This window comes from Hyperoodon ampullatus (assembly GCF_949752795.1).
Source record: "Hyperoodon ampullatus genome assembly, chromosome: X".
NCBI lineage: Eukaryota > Metazoa > Chordata > Mammalia > Artiodactyla > Ziphiidae > Hyperoodon > Hyperoodon ampullatus.
This window is the reverse complement of record NC_136913.1, coordinates 37547053-37567755: the sequence shown is the minus strand read 5'-3', so window position 1 is coordinate 37567755 and position 20703 is coordinate 37547053. Positions and strand designations below refer to the sequence as shown.

General features: G+C 39.9%; 1 protein-coding gene across 1 annotated transcript in view; it reads left to right on the top strand.

Moving 5' to 3' along the window:
* Positions 1-20703, top strand: part of MED14 (mediator complex subunit 14) — a gene marked incomplete at its 5' end in the record, with an annotated part of 72816 nt that overhangs the window by 34323 nt on the left and 17790 nt on the right. The window contains 10 exons of the mRNA XM_079727352.1: positions 1015-1091; positions 6153-6313; positions 6401-6547; positions 7534-7625; positions 8555-8707; positions 9246-9515; positions 13182-13322; positions 14880-14991; positions 17953-18084; positions 20090-20272. Coding sequence (XP_079583478.1) covers positions 1015-1091; positions 6153-6313; positions 6401-6547; positions 7534-7625; positions 8555-8707; positions 9246-9515; positions 13182-13322; positions 14880-14991; positions 17953-18084; positions 20090-20272 — 1468 coding nt within the window. The remainder of the gene's footprint in view (positions 1-1014; positions 1092-6152; positions 6314-6400; positions 6548-7533; positions 7626-8554; positions 8708-9245; positions 9516-13181; positions 13323-14879; positions 14992-17952; positions 18085-20089; positions 20273-20703) is intronic.

The window sequence follows — 20703 nt, the reverse complement described above, 5'->3', positions numbered from 1 at the left end:
TTGTGTCTTCGTAGTGTCCCTATAGACACCTGTAGACATATGGCCTCTGTCCCCCTTCTCTGTGCTCCTATACCTGTTGCACACATAGGCCATGTAGCATTCTGTAGTAGTCTACTGAACTCAGTCAAGCTCTTAAAAACTTAATTTTTTCTTCTCTCAATGAAAAAGACATGTTAAAGGTAAAAGCAAGCACATTTTCTGCTTAAGGTAATTTATATTGAGATGTGAATAACTAGATCTAGTCTTACCAGGAATGTTTATATTTCTGATCCATAGAAGAGAAGCCCTCCCACACTTTGCTTCCTTTTGAATCTGGACCCCTACTGCCTATTTGGTCAGCAGCTATTTTCCTAAACCTCTGCTCTTCCCAGGCCCAAAGAGCAGGGCTCAGTGAAATGCTTAGGGCTGCCTTAAATCCTTTCTGGAGCAAGGTGGGTATAAATAAATAAATACTCTGTCAGAGTATAAATACTTCTGTCAGAGAAGACCTGGGAATATGTGCTGAAGGCAAGCATTTTGCTAGATCAGATGACTTCCTGGCATACCCAAATAACCTGTAGTTCCACTGATAAGGTCTCAGGCACTATCCCTGCATTCATCCTTTTAACTCATTTACTGAATCCTCCAATTGGGAATGATATCTCACTGGGTAAATGCATAAAGTGGAAATCTTTTCTTCTTGGGTTTCACGGAGGAAATAGTTGTTAAAAATAAAAATGTATTCCAGAAAAGTTAAAAACTGAAAAATATTGTTTATGATTAAAAATGAGATGTGGCTATGACTCGAACTTTGTTTTCAAGCAAACATAATTGAATCACACAAGAGAACCAGTCTTATTTGGTTTCCCAGGAAATCGGATGATGGGGGCACAATGCTCATGCCTAATACGTTGTCACTTTGGGACAGAGTGACCCTAGTACAGATGCCACGAGAATAGAGACAGTAGTACTTAGAAAAGGTAGTTTCCTTTGTAAAATTGGTGGTCTGACATAACTGTGCTTTTCTCTTTTCAGCTGTCCAATCTGGAGATTCCACATCAAGGAGTGCAAATGGAAGGTGATGGCTTCAGTCACGCGATTCGCTTATTGAAGTAAGTCCCTGTCACGTGTCTGACTTGGTGCCACACACTGCAGCCACACTGCCAGTGCTGCTCCTCTCCTTCCGTGAGTCAGCATAAAGCCGAGTTCAGAACCTGCGGATGTCACAGATTTCTGCATGGAATTACTACAGTCTGGGGGAGCATTCTCTTTCCCCTGCCAAGTGGAGATCCAGCAGCACTTGGTATTTTAGGATGTCTTTCCTCTGGCTTATCTTTCATTCATTCAACAGGTGTTTACTGAGTGTGAGTACGTGTCAGCCTTGAATTCTGATAGGGCCCTTCAGGATGCTGTGGGTTCACATAGCAGGGGGATCTGGGCCAGTTCAGAAGTCAGGAAGGGTATCCCTGAGGAAGTACCAGTTGTACCTAGACTGAAGGAGAGGTGAGAATTAGCCAGAGGAAAGGGAGCTAGAGTGGGAGTGGGCACCCCTAACCAGAAGGAATAACTGCTAAAATGAAGGCTTAGGGGGAAGAGAAAGCTCGGCATCCTGGAACTGAAGGAAGTTGGGCATGGCAGGAGTTAGGAGAGATGAGCCTAGAGACATAAGCAGGAAGGGGTCAGATCCTGTAGGGTCTTTGTAAGTGTCCTTAAGGAATTTAGACTTTACCACAATGGCACTAAGAAGCCATCAGATGATTTTAAGCAGAAACTGACATCATTAGATAGGTGTTGTTGAAAGCTCACCCTGATAGGGGAACAAGACTGAAGTAGCAAAACTAGTTGCTGAAATGGTTCACACCAGAGTTCTTAGTAGCTTGGACCAGAGAAAGTTCCATAAGGACTTAGGGGATGAAATCTTAAGGGGTTGGTGATTAGATTGATGTCGAAGGTGAGAAAGAGGAGAAGGTGGCAGAGATAACTCTTAGTTTTATCTTGGGCAAATGATGGATGACAGTGATGTTTTCCGAGACGGGACCGAAGATGTGAGTTTGAAGGGGCTTTGCTAAGTTTGAGGTGCCTAGACATCCCTTTGGGCAGGCAGGGTTGTGTCTCAAGCCCAGGTGACTGGTCTGGGCAGGAGAAGTAAATGAGTCAGTACCAAGGTGAAAGTAATTGAGTGGGGATAGTAACTTAGATCACCAGGAAAGAGCACGCGGAGGGAGATGGGCAGAGGGCTTGGTTCTAAACGGGTAGAGGACAAGGGGGTCAAAGGATGCTTAGAGGGAAAACTAAGGCAGCGTGTGTGATTTATAAGGTGACCAGGATGGACTTGCAAAGCTAGAATGCCATTTAAGAGATCACCCTTTTTGGTGCACAAAGCAGTTTTCTTTTTTGGACATTTGTATTGTTTATTAGACATTGCTTAATAATATAAATCATAGAAGCAATTTTTATTTATTGAATTCCTTTCTGCCAAGACATGGCGGCTCTGCAACTTGAGCCAGCAGGGCTTTAATTTTTGTTACTTGGGAATCAGTTTGCCCTGTGGAAGGTGGGAAGGACTCGCAGATAGCGTGCACTCCACCCATGTGTCATGGTGCTCACGTTAGATGAAGAGTTGAAGAACTAGAATAGCTGCCCTGCCTGGTTACCTTAATGCCATCTCCACAAAAAGCTTTCTGGGGAGAGAGCTGGTCTTAGAATAGACATCAAAAGGAAAATGTAAAACTTTTAATTAATTTGCCTTTGGTTTTATATTACTTCTGCCTAAAGTATAGGGTTTTTTTCTTTTTACTCTTTTTGACAACTGTAGATTAATAGATGATAACATTTGTGTTCTATTCTCTTAGTTATATTTTTCATGTTTTGCAAGAACCTTAAAATATATTGCTCTCGGCATTTTTACAAAAGAAATTTCAGTCCCCTTTATTCTTGAACTCAAGAGAATTCATTATAGTCCTTACCTGGAGAGGAAGCACTTCATATTTTTTAATCTTCATTTTACAATAATTTTTGAGAAAGTCTTTACTATATCCTGGCTATTGTTTTCTTTATTTAAAACTTAAAAGGAAAATGTATAGAAATGGATAAGGAGATCTGTTTGGTACAAGCTGTCCATTATCGGGGGAAGGAAAAAATAATGAATGTCTAAATATGATTTTATTAAATTAAAATCTGGCATAGATCTAATTATAATTAGTAAGTAATTGCTCTAATTCATTTAATCTTCAGAAACTCTTCTTTTAAGCATTTAGTCCTAGGTATATTCATATTAAATGGGAGTATGACTTCAAAGCTTTAAAATTGAGCACATTTTTCTCCTCTTTGCTAAAAAATATGTTCTGTTCTTGTTCAGCTTATCTCCTTGAAAATCTGTTGAGCAGGCCTCCTTGCTGTATCTCTGAAAATATCATGGTAAACACCTTAGACTGCTCTGGTTCATGGGCCTGTTGCCTTGTACAAACTCAAGAGCCTTGATCCCACCGCACAGATGACACAGTCTCGAGAGCAACATGCTCGCAGTGCCTTGTTTTGAGCTCTTAAGCAAACTTTCCACCCTCTCCTGAACTAACATTACAGTAATGGGCAGTGGTGCTGGTCCTCCATCCATGCCCACAAGGTTTTTTCATCTCGTGATTCGTTTGCCTCTGGTAGCTTATGCAAGTAATGCACAGGCCCAGCTCTTTTTTGCAAGTTGTGTGACTCGGCTTGTCAGTTATGCGACTGAGTCCTTCTGCATATGCACGTGCAATCTATATAAAATCCACCCCACTTTCCTTGTAGGTGCAATTGTGCTGCTTTTACTAGCACTTTCAGTGATCTTCCTCCCCACTTTTGCACCGTGGGGACATAACGTGGTTACTGATGTTTGTAAAATCCCTCAGAATGAAACTGACACACAGCACGTGATGGCAGAGAAGGAGCAGTGCTGATACACATCTCCCCTAGAAGACCAAAGCTTACTTTCTAAGTGTGTTCAGTACTCAGAATTACAGGAGAAAAATCAGTCAGGAGTAGCTGTTTAGATCAAAAAACTTTTTTGAAATGATAGAAATTTTCAGATATGTTAAATCCATTGTCAGGGAAACATCTTCCTCGGTTCTTAATTTTTGGCGAATATATTGAATAATAGTATTTTGTGTTTGTTACAATTTTGTCAGGTTTCCTTTTGGGGGAACCTGTTTTTTTTTTTCCACCTCACATGATCATGCAGGGAGGATTAAAGTTATTGTTATTTCTCTCTGTTACATGTATAACCTTAAAAGCAAGTAGATATTTTGCAGGTTCCTTGAAATAAAGCCAATTATATCGGTATCACAGATTAAGAAAGTGACATAGAATGCATTTTCAGGGTCGTGTTGTCCCTGAGAACATAAATTGGAAGGAGTCTTACTTAATTCTTACTTCAAAACATGCTGACTTCTATGTGTTCATTTTCTAACCAGATGGATTTCATGAAATACCTATTTTATGTGAAAGAAAGATAATGTACTGCATTTGTATTTTCAAAATCAGGATTTAAAAAATCTATCTGAATTGGCTGCTTTATAAGTACTGTGGGTTAGAGGTACATTTTGAGGGGTAAGGGCAGGCAGAAGTCCTCAGTATACCCGAAGTTGAAAGCATATGTGCAGTGTATGCAATTTCTGTAATAACTACCCCAAATAATGTTGGACAGAATCTTCTTGGTAGTGAGTGATATGATAACAAGTATGTAGTATGAAATATTAACTTTTGAAAAAACTTTAAAACCTGTACATTTAAAACAAGCTGTGGTGGAATTTTTAATTAACTGAGAAAATTTCAGTACATTAATTCTATTTTTATGCAACCTGGATAGCTTTCTTTCCCCCTACAGATTTTATTTTTTACCATATACAATCTCTGTCTCTTTTTTCTCTTAAATTGTTTATTCTAGGTCAGTGGTTCTCAACCTCAGGGCAGTGTTCCCTGCCAGGGAACATTGAGCAATGTTTGGAGATATTTTTGGTTCTCATTAACTGAGAAGAAGGGGTGGGAGGTGCTACTGGCAGCTGGTAGGTAGAGGCCAGGGCTGCACAGGATAGCCCTCCACAGCAAAGAATTCTGCAGCCCAGAATGTCAGTATTGCCGACACTGAGAAACCCTGTTCTAGGTGTTATATCTGAATGAGAGGCCTGAACCAAAATTCCATATTTCTAGTTATATTTGTTGTTTTTTGCTTAGATTTTGATAATTATTATACCAAGTCTGATAATTAGCTCACCTTCCCTGTGCGTTAAAGGATAATGTGTAATTAAATATTATCTCATTATTTCATCCATTACTGAAAAAAACAGCCAAAATATATTACCTCATCATGTTTTATGACAAATAAGATAGTTCATAAAGCTGCAAGAGATGGGTATTTTAAGACACCGAAGCTAATACATTCCTCTTGTATATGTGGTATATATAAGTGACAGTATGTATGTTAAATGAGTTGATACATGTGTAGCTCCATCACAATGAGTTACCTCTACAGAGGAGGAGGGGAGAAGGTGGGGGGAGATAATGAACCTGAAATTTTGTCATGGCAGTCAGTGATCAAGACTTGGTTTTACTGCAAGGAGAAACTAACATATATGAATACCTGCTGTATCAGCCACCATAAGTACTTTATATATATGTTTTGTCATGTTTTAAAATCAGTGACCCATAAGGTAATTATCTATCTCCATTTTATAGTTGTGAAACTGCAATTCAGAGAGGTTGAATGTGGCTGAGTCAGAATTAGAATGCAGGTCCCTTACTCCAAAGCCCTTGTTCTTTTCACTGTGTCATCCTGACTTCAAAGAGTGGTCTTAAAACTATTTTGTTCTCCTTAGCTTTTCCTTGAGGATGTTCTAGGTAGATTTCACAGAAAGCCAGTATCTTTGATTTTCTGAGAAATTGTGGTCTTTTCTAATAACAAGATTAAGGATGAAGGCGAGCATCACTGTTAAAATGAGAGTCCTAATCCATATTGATATGAATGGAAGTGGGTTAAATGCTATTAACTGCTGAGAATTGTTTCCTTCTCTTGCAGATGGTGCCTAGTAGTGGACTTTGAACCAAAGCTCTAATATGATACCCTGCCTGTCATTGTGTAGATTGTGCTTTTGTCTTTCTGTGATATGAAGTATACTTCATATGCTGTCTTTCATCACCAGAATTCCTCCCTGTAAGGGTGTAAATGAGGAAACCCAAAAGGCTCTGGACCGCTCTCTTCTCGATTGCACTTTCCGATTACAAGGTAGAAATAACCGCACCTGGGTGGCAGAGTTAGTGTTTGCAAATTGTCCACTTAATGGCACTTCTACCAGGGAGCAAGGTGAGATGCTTCACACACTTTGTCTTTGCATATTTCTTGATTTTTTTTTTGTATTGGTTACTATTAATCTTTTCTTTTAATCTGTAGGACCATCCCGGCATGTTTATCTGACATATGAAAACCTGTTGTCTGAACCTGTTGGTGGTAGAAAAGTGGTTGAAATGTTCCTTAATGACTGGAATAGCATTGCACGATTATATGAGTGTGTGTTGGAATTTGCACGTTCTCTACCAGGTACAAGTGATAATCATCAGTCTATCCCCGAGAGACAGCCACTGTGATGATTCATATATATTGAGAAATTTTAACACACAGGTATACCAGATTATAATAATAGTGCGTATTTAGAGTTTACTGTGTGCCATACAATGTAATAAACACTTGTATTAACTCATTCACTCCTCACAGTCACCCTATGAGGTAATTTATCATCCCTCATTTCACAAATGAAGAAAACAAGTCACAGAGACTTAAGAAACTTGCTGAAGTTCACGTAGCTAGCAAAGGGCAGAGCTGGAATTGGAACCCATAAACCACTATGCTATACTGCTTCAGTACATCTCTGCCCCTGCCCTGGCCCCCTTTTGTCAAAATGGAAATTGAAGCCTACTACCTATTTATTTATTTCTTATTATTACTATTATCAACCAGCTAAGTAAACTATTAGAACTACTTTCAGCTTTTTTTTTCTTTTTAAGAAATTTTTCTTTTTCTTTTTAAAATTTATTTACTTCTGGCTGCATTGGGTCTTCGTTGCTGTGCACGGGCTTTCTCTAGTTGCGGCGAGCAGGGGCTACTCTTCGTTGCGGTGCGTGGGCTCCTCATTGCGGTGGCTTCTCTTGCTGTGGAGCACGGGCTCTAGGCGTGCAGGCTCAGTAGTTGTGGCTCGCAGGCTCTAGAGCGCAGGCTCAGTAGTTGTGGCACATGGGCTTAGTTGCTCCGCGGCATGTGGGATCTTCCCAGACCAGGACTCGAACCCGTGTCCCCTGCGTTGGCAGGCGGATTCTTAACTGTTGAGCCACCAGGGAAGCCCTACTACCTATTCATGCTGTTGCTATCTTTTTTCCTTCCTTTTTTTTTTTTTTTTTTTAAACTAAGTTATATATACAGAGACCTTTCTATCTAGGCATATACTATTGCCAAGATGCCCGCTTTTTCAAATATATATTTTAAAATTTCATATGTATAATCTTAAACTTTTTTGTTTTCTTTCTGTTTAGACATACCCACTCATCTAAACATTTTCTCAGAAGTTCGTGTTTATAATTACCGAAAACTTATCTTGTGTTATGGAACCACCAAGGGAAGTTCAGTAAGTCTGTGAATTAATTAAAACTAAAATTCCTCTCATATATCTTTAAAAAATCAAGAATTCAAAAATTATGAAAACTTTCTTGAAATAATTGAGAGTTCAAGTAAAAATTAGGGATAAAATGGTAAATTTTAAATACTTCGTTGATAAAAAATATAATGCTTAACTCTTTAAAATTGAAAACAAAAACTATACCCTCTTTGGTGTGTGTATTCTTGAAGAGTTTTGGGCAAGGTAATATACTTTTGGTATTTTGGGGGTTTTTTTTCTTCACTGATTTCAAATCTGCTTAGCAGCGTGATTACTATAATGAAGATTATGTATGAATGGTCTTGAACAGTGTGGTATGTCTGTGCTTTTAGTCACATGGTTGTTAACATTATCTGATCCTGTATTAATCTTGAAGGTATTCCCCATAATCTGTAGTTTCTTATTTTTTTCCCCACCCCATATGTTAAAGTCCTAGAAATTTAGTATATAAATTCAGCCAGCTAGCTTCTTTCTGGACTCTTCCACATAAAGTAATATCAGAAATTACTTGAGTGTTTTAACTGAAGGTGGCATCTGTTGGGGCTGGCTTCCTTTCCCTTTAATACGTTACTCACCTAGGGGGTGACTCTTATTCCGTTCAAGAGAAAATGGAAAAATAAGAAACAATGACAATTTTCAAATAAAGTTTAATCAAATTTTTTTCTTTAGCACCTTCTCTTTCTGTTTTATTTAGTAGAAGTGGGCTGTCTAACACACACATACTCAGTGAATGTCCATAGGGACAGCACATCTGGAGTTTACAGGGTCTCATGAGTTGCTTCCAAAAAGGACCTCATTTCGATCTTTGGCATTTTGCCTTACTGTTTAAACATTGTTTTTTCTTCTGCTTGACTCTGTTCCTTTCTTGGTTTCTGAAACATGTAATCTCTTTGATTTAGATTAGTATCCAGTGGAATTCCATACATCAGAAATTTCACATTTCTTTGGGAACTGTTGGTCCAAACTCAGGATGCAGTAACTGTCACAATACCATTCTCCATCAGCTTCAAGAAATGTTCAACAAAACACCAAATGTGGTTCAGTTATTACAGGTAATTAAGTTCATTTTCTATTTAAAAATAAGACTCAGTGTTAGTGTCTCGTGTAAAACTCCTCAAAAAATCATGTGGACTTGGGGGCTTCCCTGGTGGCGCAGTGGTTGAGAATCTGCCTGCTAATGCAGGGGACATGGGTTCGAGCCCTGGTCTGGGAGGATCCCACATGCCGTGGAGCAACTGGGCCCGTGAGCCACAACTACTGAGCCTGCACGTCTGGAGCCTGTGCTCCGCAGCAAGAGAGGCCACGACAGTGAGAGGCCCGTGCACTGCGATGAAGAGTGGCCCCCACTTGCCACAACTAGAGAAGGCCCTTGCACAGAAACGAAGACCCAACACAGCCAAAAATAAACAAATAAATTAATTAATTAAAGTACCCTTAAAAAAAAAATCATGTGGACTTAACTTGTCTTTAACGATGTAAGTTTTTATGGAATGTGCCAGAAGGACATTGTCTCATTTGTGACGATTTTACGTTGGAAATTCTGAGGTTTTAGCAGAAACTGGATGCTCTCACTGCATTTGTTCCTTGTAGGTACTGTTTGATACTCAGGCTCCATTGAATGCCATCAACAAACTGCCCACTGTGCCGATGTTGGGCTTGACCCAGAGAACCAACACTGCCTACCAGTGCTTCTCCATCCTGCCGCAGTCGTCCACCCACATCAGACTGGCCTTCAGGAACATGTATTGCATTGATATATACTGCCGGAGTCGAGGCGTTGTGGCAATACGCGATGGGGCCTATAGTCTTTTTGATAATAGCAAGTTAGTTGAAGGTTTTTATCCTGCACCAGGACTCAAGGTAATGGGCTTTAGTGTTTACAGCATTAGTAAACATAAATGTGATCTCTAAAACAATTCCTTCGAGGGGGAAATAACGGGGGGAAAAGCAACAAATTCCTGTTAAAATTTAATGAGTAGCCATGTTAATTCATCATCTCTGCAACTTCATTCTGAAGGAGCTAGAACTTCTGGTAAAGTGCTGTGCCTAGGTATATGAAATGATAAGATGTCCCTTTATTTCCTTACCATGTAATGAGTGAAAATACTAAAGAGAGACCTATTTGCTATTTGGAGCTTCAAGGAACTTTAAAAGTAGTCTTTATCAGTGAATATTGAAAAGCTTTGTTCATCAGTTCAACTGTGATACTTTTTTTTAAAAATGTAGGGTCCTGGGCCACAACCCCTGGAGATTTTGGTATGACAGCTCAGTTGTATGTTCTTATAGTTTAGAGTCAAATAGTTCCAAATGGCCTGTTTTGAAAATTAGTCCCAGTCTTGCCATTTTCCTACTCTGTTTTCAACTCTTATACAGTATAGCTCATTCTCTTGGTATTTACATCCTTACCTCTAAATAGCATGCTTTCATTGCTCTTTGCTGACTTCTTAGTTGAGGGCGTTATCTGACTCTCATAATGGAAGATGAGGATTTAATTCTTTTTTAGTTCTTTCTTATATGCCCCTTCCCCTTTTCAGGCTGCTCCCAGTACAGATTCATCTTCTTTCTTTCCTCCAACCTTGTGATATGGTTAGGTAGCAATTTAGGTAATTTTTCAGTGTTCACATTATTATGAGTATTTAACACTATTCTACCAAGCTTACTATGATTACTTTTCCTTTCTTGCTCAGCATTTATTTTCCTGGGAACTATTAATTAACTTTTTTGTTTCTTAGCTCTCTCTGTACTTATCACTAACTCAACCTTAAAGTCTCCCATATGTGTAACTCTCCCCTCAGTACATTCACAAATCAGATACCTTACCAGTTTCATCTTGAAGACATCTCTTCCACAGTCCTCTGAACTCCAGTCTGGAATGGTAGCGCTCCAGACCTTTTGCCCAGTTTTGATTTAGGAATCTGCAGAAGGGTGGTAAAGCAGGAGATTCCTTCACTTCTCTCCTGTGTTGCATGCCCTGTGGCTTGGACCCCACGTCTTGTTCTTGGTTTACTTCATTGTTTTGGTGGAATACTTTCTATGTAGCTCCCTGGGAGAAGATACACGGGAGGTTAATTTGAGACCTTGTATGTCGGAAAGTGTCTTTAGCGTCATCTAGTTGAGAGAGCGGCTAGGTGTAGTATTCTAGGTTGCAGTCATTTTCTGTACGAATTTAGAGGCATTGCTCCATTGTGCCCTAGCTTCTGTTGTGACCATTGAGACATTTCATCCTGTTCCAGTTCTTGAACCTTATGTGACTAAGTGGACTCTTTCAGTCTGGAAACTTACATCCTTTTGTTGTGGGTAATTTCCTTGTGCTCTTCCTCGAGTCTTTTCCTTTGTGTTCACTGTTAGCTTTCTGGTACCCCTACTATTCTGAAGTTGGGCATCCTGGACTTATCCTCTAATTTTCTTATCTTTTCTGTATCTCATCTCTTTGTTTCTGGGAGATTTCCTTTTTTTTTATTTTTTTCCAATCCTTCTGTTTTTCATTTCCATCAAGAATTTTTTTTGCCATCTTTTAAAAAATTTCTGAGAGCTCTTTTTCATTCTGAAAGTTCATTTTATGATGTCCTGTTCTATATGGCTGCATTATCTTTTCTTACCTCTTCCTACATAATCTCCATTTCATCCACCTTTTTTTGTTTTCATCTCTTTCATATTAGTATTTTTCAAATATTAAGTGATTCTTAACGCTGTGCTTTTATTTAAAGGTGACACTTGCTGACTGTAATCTTCACTGCAGGATGATCTGCTTGGGCCATTTCATTGGGTAACTCCCAATGTCAGTAGCTTCAGGTCTTTTTGTTGGGCCAGTGTGAGTACCAAGAGAAGAGTATCAAGACTCTGCATAGCCGTTGTGCATCTGGCTCCCAATATTTGGCAAGTCAAATAAGAGAAGGAAACTAGTATTCTCAGCATTCAGTATGTAAACTTTAATCTCTATTTTTAGTATGGTACCCCTGCTGTCAATTGATCCTAGAGTTCCCCCCCAATCAGAGACCTTCCGCCTGGGTGGTAGAGGTCAGCCTAACTCAGTGGGAGTGCCAGAGGCTCTGGAGGGTTTCACTACTGTCTTTAAGACGTTTCACCCAGTCCTCTGCTCTTAGTCTGTTTCATTTCCATTTCCAGGGGTATCTGATGCTGCCAGTTCCTGTGTATCTTGGAGATCTGGATGGAAATAGCTTTGCTTCTTGGCTTTCCCCACTGCTTGCTTAAGAAGAAACTTCCTCACATCAGATAGTTCAGTTACCACTCAACCATCTGCTCTGCAACCTCCTAGAATTTATTGCTATTTCTCTCTTATCCCATTCTTTTTGTCTTTGTGACTTACTGCTTAAAAAAATTTTTTTAGGAGTTTCAGTGGGGTGTTGAGAGAAGATGAAATGTGTGTTGTGAATAATCTATTATCTTTAATTAGAAATAAGACTATGTACCTTTAAAAGCTTTTCAGTAATTCTGATAAGCTTGTAATCTATATTTTTGAAGATTGGGAAGGTGGAGCGTATTAAAGAGAATCTGGGACTTCCCTGGTGGTGCAGTGGTTAAGAATCTGCCTGCCAATGCAGGGGACACGGGTTCGAGCCCTGGTCCAGGAAGATCCCACATGCTGTGGAGCAGCTAAGCCCATGCACCACAACTAATGAGCCTGCACTCTAAAGCCCGCGAGCCACAACTACTGAGCCCGCGAGCCACAACTACTGAAGCCTGTGCACCTAGAGCCCATGCTCCACAACAAGAGAAGCCACCGCAATGAGAAGCCCGCACACCGCAACGAAGAGTAGTCCCCGCTCACCGCAACTAGAGACAGCCTGCATGCAGCAATGAAGACCCGACGCAGCCAAAAATAGATAAATAAAATTTATATGAAAAAGAAAAGAGAATCTGTTCTTGAAACACAAATTCTGGTAGCCTTGCTTACTTTTTGATGACATAACCTATAAAACAGGACTGTCCCATTCTTGATGTTTAAGTCACATAAAAAGCAAGTAGCCTTGCTTAATTTTTGATGACATAACGTATAAAACAGGACTGTCCCACTCTTGATGTTTAAGTCACATAAAATAAAAAGGGAAAAGGTAGCTTAGTTTCTTTATTCAGTATTCCTCTTTCATATTTTCTGGCTTAAAAAGTGAGAACTCTCACTAAATAGGAAGTTTTCCAAGTCATTGAAGTTACTTATATGCCTACCATACAACTTTTTATTCTTTTCCATGTTTTTGATTCAGAAATTAATAAGAAAATATTTTGGCCAGGGTGTATTTCTTTCTTCAACTTTTTGCTCACATAATAACATTTTAACTTAGATGTTATTTTTATTGTTGTGTTTAACTGTTTTCCTCAATTTTCCCCCTTTCTTCAAATTGATCACTCTCTCTTCTAGGTTGGCCTAACAATAGTGGCCTTGTGTCATACTTATATTTCAGATAATGGACATAATATGTTTGTTTCTGTTAACACATTCTCAATGATTAAGAATATCTTACTAAAGTTAGGTAAAATAATCTAAATTTTACCTGTTTATATCCATAGACATTCCTGAATATGTTTGTTGACAGCAATCAGGATGCTCGAAGAAGGTCTGTAAATGAGGATGATAATCCCCCTTCTCCCATTGGAGGAGATATGATGGATTCTTTAATCTCACAACTCCAGCCACCACCCCAGCAACAGGTGATGTCAAGCTGACATTCCAAACAGTGTCATATTTGTGTTACTTAACAGGTTCCATAGGTGGCTCTGCTTCTTTGCTGAAAGGCAAGGAGGTCCTTGGTGGACCCGAGATGCCCAAGAAATTCATATGAAAAAATAGTGACAGAGGAAGACAGGAGGAGGCTTCTAGTGATGGGAAGTAAATAGTACCAGAAACAGCATTAACTTCAGACTCCCACACTTAAAATAATGTCAGGTGATTACCCGTGTGGTCACAAAAGATGATGTCCAAATGGCCAGTAAGCACAGAAAAGGTGAATAGTGTCATCTGTCGTCACAGAATTATACATTAAAGCCACAGTGAAATAATACCCCATAGCCACAGAAATGTCTTTAAGGAAAAAAAAATTGATAGTCCTTGCCAACATTTGGTATTAGGGCCATCTGAAACTCATTTATTACTGGAAGGTGTATAAAATGGTACAGCTACCTTGCAATGGTGTGTAGCATTATTCCGGAGAGCTAAGGCTGAACATTATGCATGCCTATGATTTAACGGTTCTACCTTGGGTATGTATGCAACAGAAATGCAGCCAAAAAACACGGGAATGTTCATAGCAGCATTATTTATGCAAAAACTTGTAAACAACCCAAATATCCGGCAACAGTAGAATGAGTGAGTAAACTGGGGTATATTCATACGGTGGAATACTTTACAGAAATGAAAAAAGCTATTGCTACATGTAACGAAATGATGAATTTCACTGACATAATGTTGAACAAAAGAAGCCAGACACTAATGAGTACATTCAGTATTTATATGAGATGCAAAAAACAGGCAAAACCAAGCTTGAGTGATGGAAGTCAGAGTTTGGGGAGGTGATAGAGACTTGGAAGGTGGGTGAGGGTGGCCTCTGGGGTTCTGGTAATGTCCTTCATTATCTTGATCTATGTGGAAGTTACATTTATAAAAACTCATCAGACTGTACATTTAAGAGTCGTGTGCTTTACTGTATGTGATTCATACCTCAAGTTAAAAAAATAGACTAGGAAGAATTACATTGTCATTACTGGAGATGAAGGTGAGTAGAGATCAGGCTGAACTACCATATTTCACTGACTCTAAAACTCCACCAAATGCATTGTTTTTATGTACTGCCCGAAACAACACTGCCAGTTCACCTACGACATGCCATGCATTGGAAGACACACACTGATTTCAGAGATGTTAAAATATGGGGAAAATTTATCTTAGAATCAGTGAAATGGTAGGTAAATAATATAGATAAATCAGTTATATGGTAGATAAAATGAGCAAAAAACATCTTGGGGGCTATAAGCAGTGGTACTGCAAGGTCAGGAATGAGAATGTTGCTATTTTTAAAACATTTTGAAAGGAAGTTTTTTAAAACTTGCATTATTGATGTGAATTTTGGGCATTTTCATACCTCACCTTTCCTATTTGGTAACCAGTGATGTGTGTAAATGTTAACACTGTAGCTCTTTATTGGGGAAAGCCACACTCACATAATCTGCATGGTTGGCCATTTTACCAACATGGAATTTTCTTCTTTTCAGCCATTTCCAAAGCAGCCAGGATCATCAGGCGCTTATCCTCTAACTTCGCCCCCTACATCTTATCACAGCACAGTTAACCAGTCTCCCTCTATGATGCACACACAGTCTCCAGGTAAGATATTACTTATTCTCTTGTTGTGTTCAACTTTCAGATCCAGAAGACACACGCATACACACACACACACACACACACACTGTGAGAAATACTACAGATGTAGCCTTAGATGCCAGAGGGAACTGCTTTGCTAGTCCGTGGCTGGGTATTTGCCATTCATTCATTATGGCAGGGTTGTGAAATCTGTGTTCATGATTCAGGAGCACTTTTAAAAGGTTTGAGTTAAGTGGAGTTGTTGTCACCCAGAGTCAGACTCATGGCGCAACTCCAAGAATCACAACATGATCTATGTCAGAGGTCGACACACTAAGGCCTGTGGGCCACATCCTATCCACCACCTAGTTTTGTAAATAGTTTCATCGGAACACAGCCACATCCATTTATGTAGTGTCTGTGGCTGCTTTCCCGCTACGATGACCCGTTTCACAAAAGCCCCCTTACAGAAGGAGTTGGCAGAGCCCAGGTGTATGTGAACAGTGCCCCACCTTAGAGTCGGGCAGGCCACAACCTGCTTGTCTGAACAAGATGGCTCTGTTGGCGACCCCATGAAGTGCGCTGTAAAAACTGCTGGAGAGGGACTTCTCTGGCGGTCCAGTGGCTAAGGCTTTGCCTTCCAGTGCAGGAAGTGCAGGTTCGATCCCTGGTCAGGGAGCTAAGATCCCACATGCCTCGCGGTCAAAAAACCAACATATAAAACAGAAGCAATATTGTAACAAGTTCAATAAAGACTTTAAAACTGGTCCACATCAAAAAAAATCTTTAAAAAAAAATTGCTGGAGAATGCCAAACTTTGACTTTTAACAGAACAATTAATTTGTTGGTATGTCTTAAGTGCTTGCTCTGTGTCTGATGCTGCACGGTGCTGGGGATTCAGCAGTGAGCCCGATAGCAGTCCTGCTTCTTGAGCTTACCTTCTAGCAAGGAGCACTGGTATCGGATTTTTAGGGTAGATGAGTCCTTCCCTGCTCATCAGAGATGGTGGGACCCCAGGTGAAGACTTGGAAGTCATTGTTGTGTCATTGAAGGTCCCTGAACCCTGAGCTGGTGGGAGACTCAGACCCTGTGAAGCTCTGACAGTAGACAGTGTGGGAGCCTGAGGAGGAGCAGCTGGGGAACAAGGGGGAGAATGGGAAGCGGGGTCCCAGCACCCGAGGGGAGGGAGTTTCTAGGATGTGGGTTGAGACTGGTTTCGTATAGAAGGAAGGAGAGATGATTATTTTGAAATAGTTTTAGTAGCAGACAGGTATATAGTGCTTCCTGTGTGCCAAGCCCTGTTCTAAGCACTTTACCCTTTTAAGCCCTAGGCATTAAACGAATTCGTTTATTCCCTAGGGAATAAACGATTAAACGCATACCGAGGCATGGAGAAGTCAAGTCACCAGTCCAGATCACACAGCTAAATATGTAAATATAATACTTAAAGGTTAATCAAGTTGATTAACATTTATTGAATATCAATATGTTAATATTGAATTCATACTATATTGAATTAGTACTGCATTAGGTATTAATAGAACATTAAAAATATGAAATTCTCTTACATAGTAGAGAATTTGAAAGCTGCTGGTATTGAGGATAGTCATGGTAATGTAGCAAGTATTTTAATGTTGCACTGATAGTTTTGATAGCCATAGTCCCCACCCTTCATCATCCTAAATTAAAGCTAGTCCTGTGGCTAAATACCATCTTTAAGCTCATGTCTCCGAGTTTTTTATAGCTCCATCTAGGCCTCTCCCCCACACTTGAGTCCTGTATTTTCCAGCTAACTATTCAGCATTTCTATGTAGATGTTTAGTCAACATCTGAAACTCAGCACGGCTGAAACTAAATTCCTAACACCCCCCAACCCTGCCCTGTTCTGCTTGTCCCATAGACACTGCATCTCAGCAAGTGGCAGCTTCTTCCTTCCTTCCTGTTACTTGGGCCAAAGCTGTAGGAGTCATGTTGGACTCCTCTTTCTCTCACACCCACAGTCAGTCAGTTACCGAATATTGTCAGCTCCATCTTCAGAATTTATCCAGAATCTAACCACTTTCACCGTCTCAGCCTTCACCCTTTCCCAAGTCATTAGCCATCTCTCACCTGGGTAATTGCAGTTGCCTCTAACTGGTTTCACTGCCTCCTGCCCTATAGTCTGTTTTTCAATAGCAGCTAGAGTGATCCTTCTGGAACAGAAGTTAGGTCATGACTCCTCTGCTGCAGACTCTGCAGTGGCCTCCCATCTCATTCAGGGTAAACCCTAAGTCCTTAGAGTGGCCTACAAGTCCCTGTGTGATCTGGGACCCTCCTCCCACCTCTCTGACCTAATCGTCTTCCGTTCCCCCCTCCCTGCCTTGCTCACGCTGTTCCAGCCACACTGGCCTCCCCCTGTTATTTATAACTGCTGCTACCATTGGGGCCTTTGCACTAGCTCTTCTGATCCTTCACTTCATGTCTCAGCCCACATAGCCCCTCCTCAGAGAGGTCTCTGGTTGCTCTACATAAAGAACAGCACCCACCTCCACCACTACACGATATAGCCCCCTTACCTTGCCCTGTTTTTCTCCATAGCACTTAGCATAACCTGACATATGTTTGTCTTTCTCATTATACTAGAATATAAACTCCATGAGGGCAGGAATTTTTGTCTGTTGTTAACTGCTGCATCCCCAGTACCTACAACAATGCTTGGCATGAAATTGATGTTCATGCCTACTTGTTGAATGAGTGAGTGAGTGGATAAAAAAGTACACTGGATTTTTTTTTTTAAACATCAGTCAATATAAGAGCTAGAATTTGGGCCCCACGGAATTGATGTCTCTCTTTTTCCATACTGAAATTGTTCCAGTTTTTCTTTGTGCTACTCATGGGAGCTTTACTACTTGTTTCTTTAGTCTGTAGAGAGTCTTAACTCGGGGTCCTTGGACAGGACATAATATGTGTCCTGCAAGATCATCTATAATTATTTTCCTTTATTAGGAAATCTGCATGCCGCCAGCTCCCCCAGTGGGGCTTTGAGAGCCCCATCACCAGCATCATTTGTTCCAACTCCTCCCCCTTCCTCGCATGGAATCTCAATAGGACCAGGGGCCAGTTTTGCTAGTCCACATGGTGAGTCCATACCGGAAATCGCTAGAACATAAGAGTTTGATGTGAAGGTAGTTTTTGTTAAATAAGTTTTTGTTAAATAAATTTTCTTTTTGCAAAATTAGCACTTGTGTATTGGGGAAATAGCAAAAGAAAGTATGTTTTTCCTGGGAATTCCCTGGTGGTCCAGTGGTTAGGACTCCGCACTTCCACTGCAGGGGGCCCGGGTTTGGAACTAAGATCCCACATGCCGCGTTGCACGGCCAAAAATAAGAATACATTTTTCCTGATCACACAACGAAGAGATCTACCAGTTAGTCTGTCTGCTTCGCACTCTCTCTCCCCCTCACTCAGCCTGTCACGCACCCCGGCTTGCCTGCCTGCCTGCCTGCCCAAATCTCTGTTGCTCTATCTTGCTCTCTACCCATCTTCTCTCCCCTTAAACACTACCCCCCCAACACAAAATTGGGACCCTACCATATGTATTGTTTTGAGACTTGAATTTTTTAACTCAAAAATTCTATTTTGAATTTGTTCAAAAAGAGAAGAATAGAAGAGGTAGCCAGTGAGGTGTTCCCTTTCGAGTCCACCAACCACCTAGTTCTTCCTCCCAAAGGCATTTAGTGCTCCTGATTTCTCGTGCATTCTTGGAGGGATGTCTTATGCGGATTGTTCTTCCCCCTCTCTTTTACACACATGGCAGCATACTGCACACCATGTTCGGTACCTTACATTCGTCACTTAACTGTATCATGAATCCTGTGCCAAATCTGAACATAAAGAGCTTCCTCAGGTTTTACAGCTGTGTAGCATCTGTGATTTTCCTCTTTACTATTAATATTTGCAGGAACATTTCTGTCAGTAAAAACTACATCATCATACTAAATGGCTTCATAGTATCCCCTTGTCTGGGCATACCACGATTTAACCGTTCTCTTATTACGATACGTTTATCTCTTATTACGATACGTTTAGAATGTTTCTATTTTTTCACAACTGAACATGGTGTCTTCTCTGCTCACAGGATTATTTTCATAGGTAAGTTCCTAGAAGTGGAATTGCTGTCTCAAAGGGTTTGAGAAGTTCTAAAGCTTTTGAAACATACTGCAAATTGCTCACCTAAAAGGCTGTACCAATTTCCTCTAGTATTGTACAAGAATGTCTGTTTTCCTGCATCATTGCCAACAAGGGGTATTGTGATTTTTTTTTAATCTTGGTCATTTTGATAGGTAAAAAATGGCATATTACTGTTCGATGTGTGGTTTTTTTAATTATTAGTGAAGTTGAACTTTTTTTAATGTTCATTAGTCTTTCGTGTTTCTTATTTTACACCTGCCAGTTTATATCCTTTGCCTATATTCTTGTGTTTTTCTTACCGATTTGTAAGATTTCTAAGTAAGGAACATTTATTCTCTGATATATGGTAGAAGTATTTTCTCATTTTGTCATTTGGTTACAGAGAGGTGTAAATATGTTAAAAGTTCTGCAGGATGAAATTTAAATATCAGATTGTTCAGGAGGTCACTGCTTTCAAAATTTGATTCTTGGTGCATTTCTTAGTCACTGTACACTTTACTAAATAAAGAAAATGGAAAATTCCCTCTCTTCAGCCTTCTCTGAGTAGAATGAAAACATAATTTGTCAGGGTTAGTTTAAAAATATAAGATTTCTACCCTTAAAGGAGGTTTGAGATTTTTTTGCTTAATATTTTCAAACATAGTGTTTGTTATATAGTGTAAAGTACATTGTTACATATTACACATCTTGAAGCTTGTGTAAAGGTAAATTTTATCCTTTCTCAGTATTTTTTTATCTTCCTAATTTTTGTATCATGTTCAAAAGTACAAAAACTACACCAAATAGAGATTCAAATGTGCCATGTGCATCAGGCTTCAGTGAAATATCTTACTGAAAGACAAAATAAAATATCACCACGTGGGGTTTAAGCATTTGGATGTTGTCAGCTATTTAATAGCTTTTCAGCTATTAAAATATAGGTTTTGAAAACCATTTGTTTACTTGTTTACAGGAACCCTGGACCCTAGTTCTCCATACACTATGGTGTCACCAAGTGGACGAGCAGGGAACTGGCCAGGGTCTCCTCAAGTGTCTGGCCCCTCACCAGCAACACGCATGCCTGGGATGTCACCAGCCAACCCATCACTACATTCTCCAGTTCCAGATGCTTCTCATTCCCCTCGAGCTGGAACAAGTGAGTGTCATCGACACTTTTATGTTAGCTTTTAGAATAACATAAATGACCTGTTTTAATCATTCTATCCTCATCTTCACATTTGAAAGTCATGACTTAATAAGGATACTCAATAGCTTAAACTTTTATCCATTTAGTAAATTGGTTGTAACAGTAGTTAAATTTGTAAAAGTCGGGCAAAATGTAAGAAAGGAGAATGTCTCCTCCAGAAGTCTTCTGAGGTGAATCCTGTACCTCTGTTACGACTACTAACTTAGCTGTACTACTAGACCTTAAAAGGTACCTAAAGGTAACTGACAAGGTTATGCAAATTAACACAGAAAAGAAGAATTGTACACATATGTTCATTAGCTTTTGCCATGTGACTTTTAGTGGCTTAAAACAACAATCATATGTTCGCTCGCTGTTCTGCAGATTGGCAATTTGGGCTG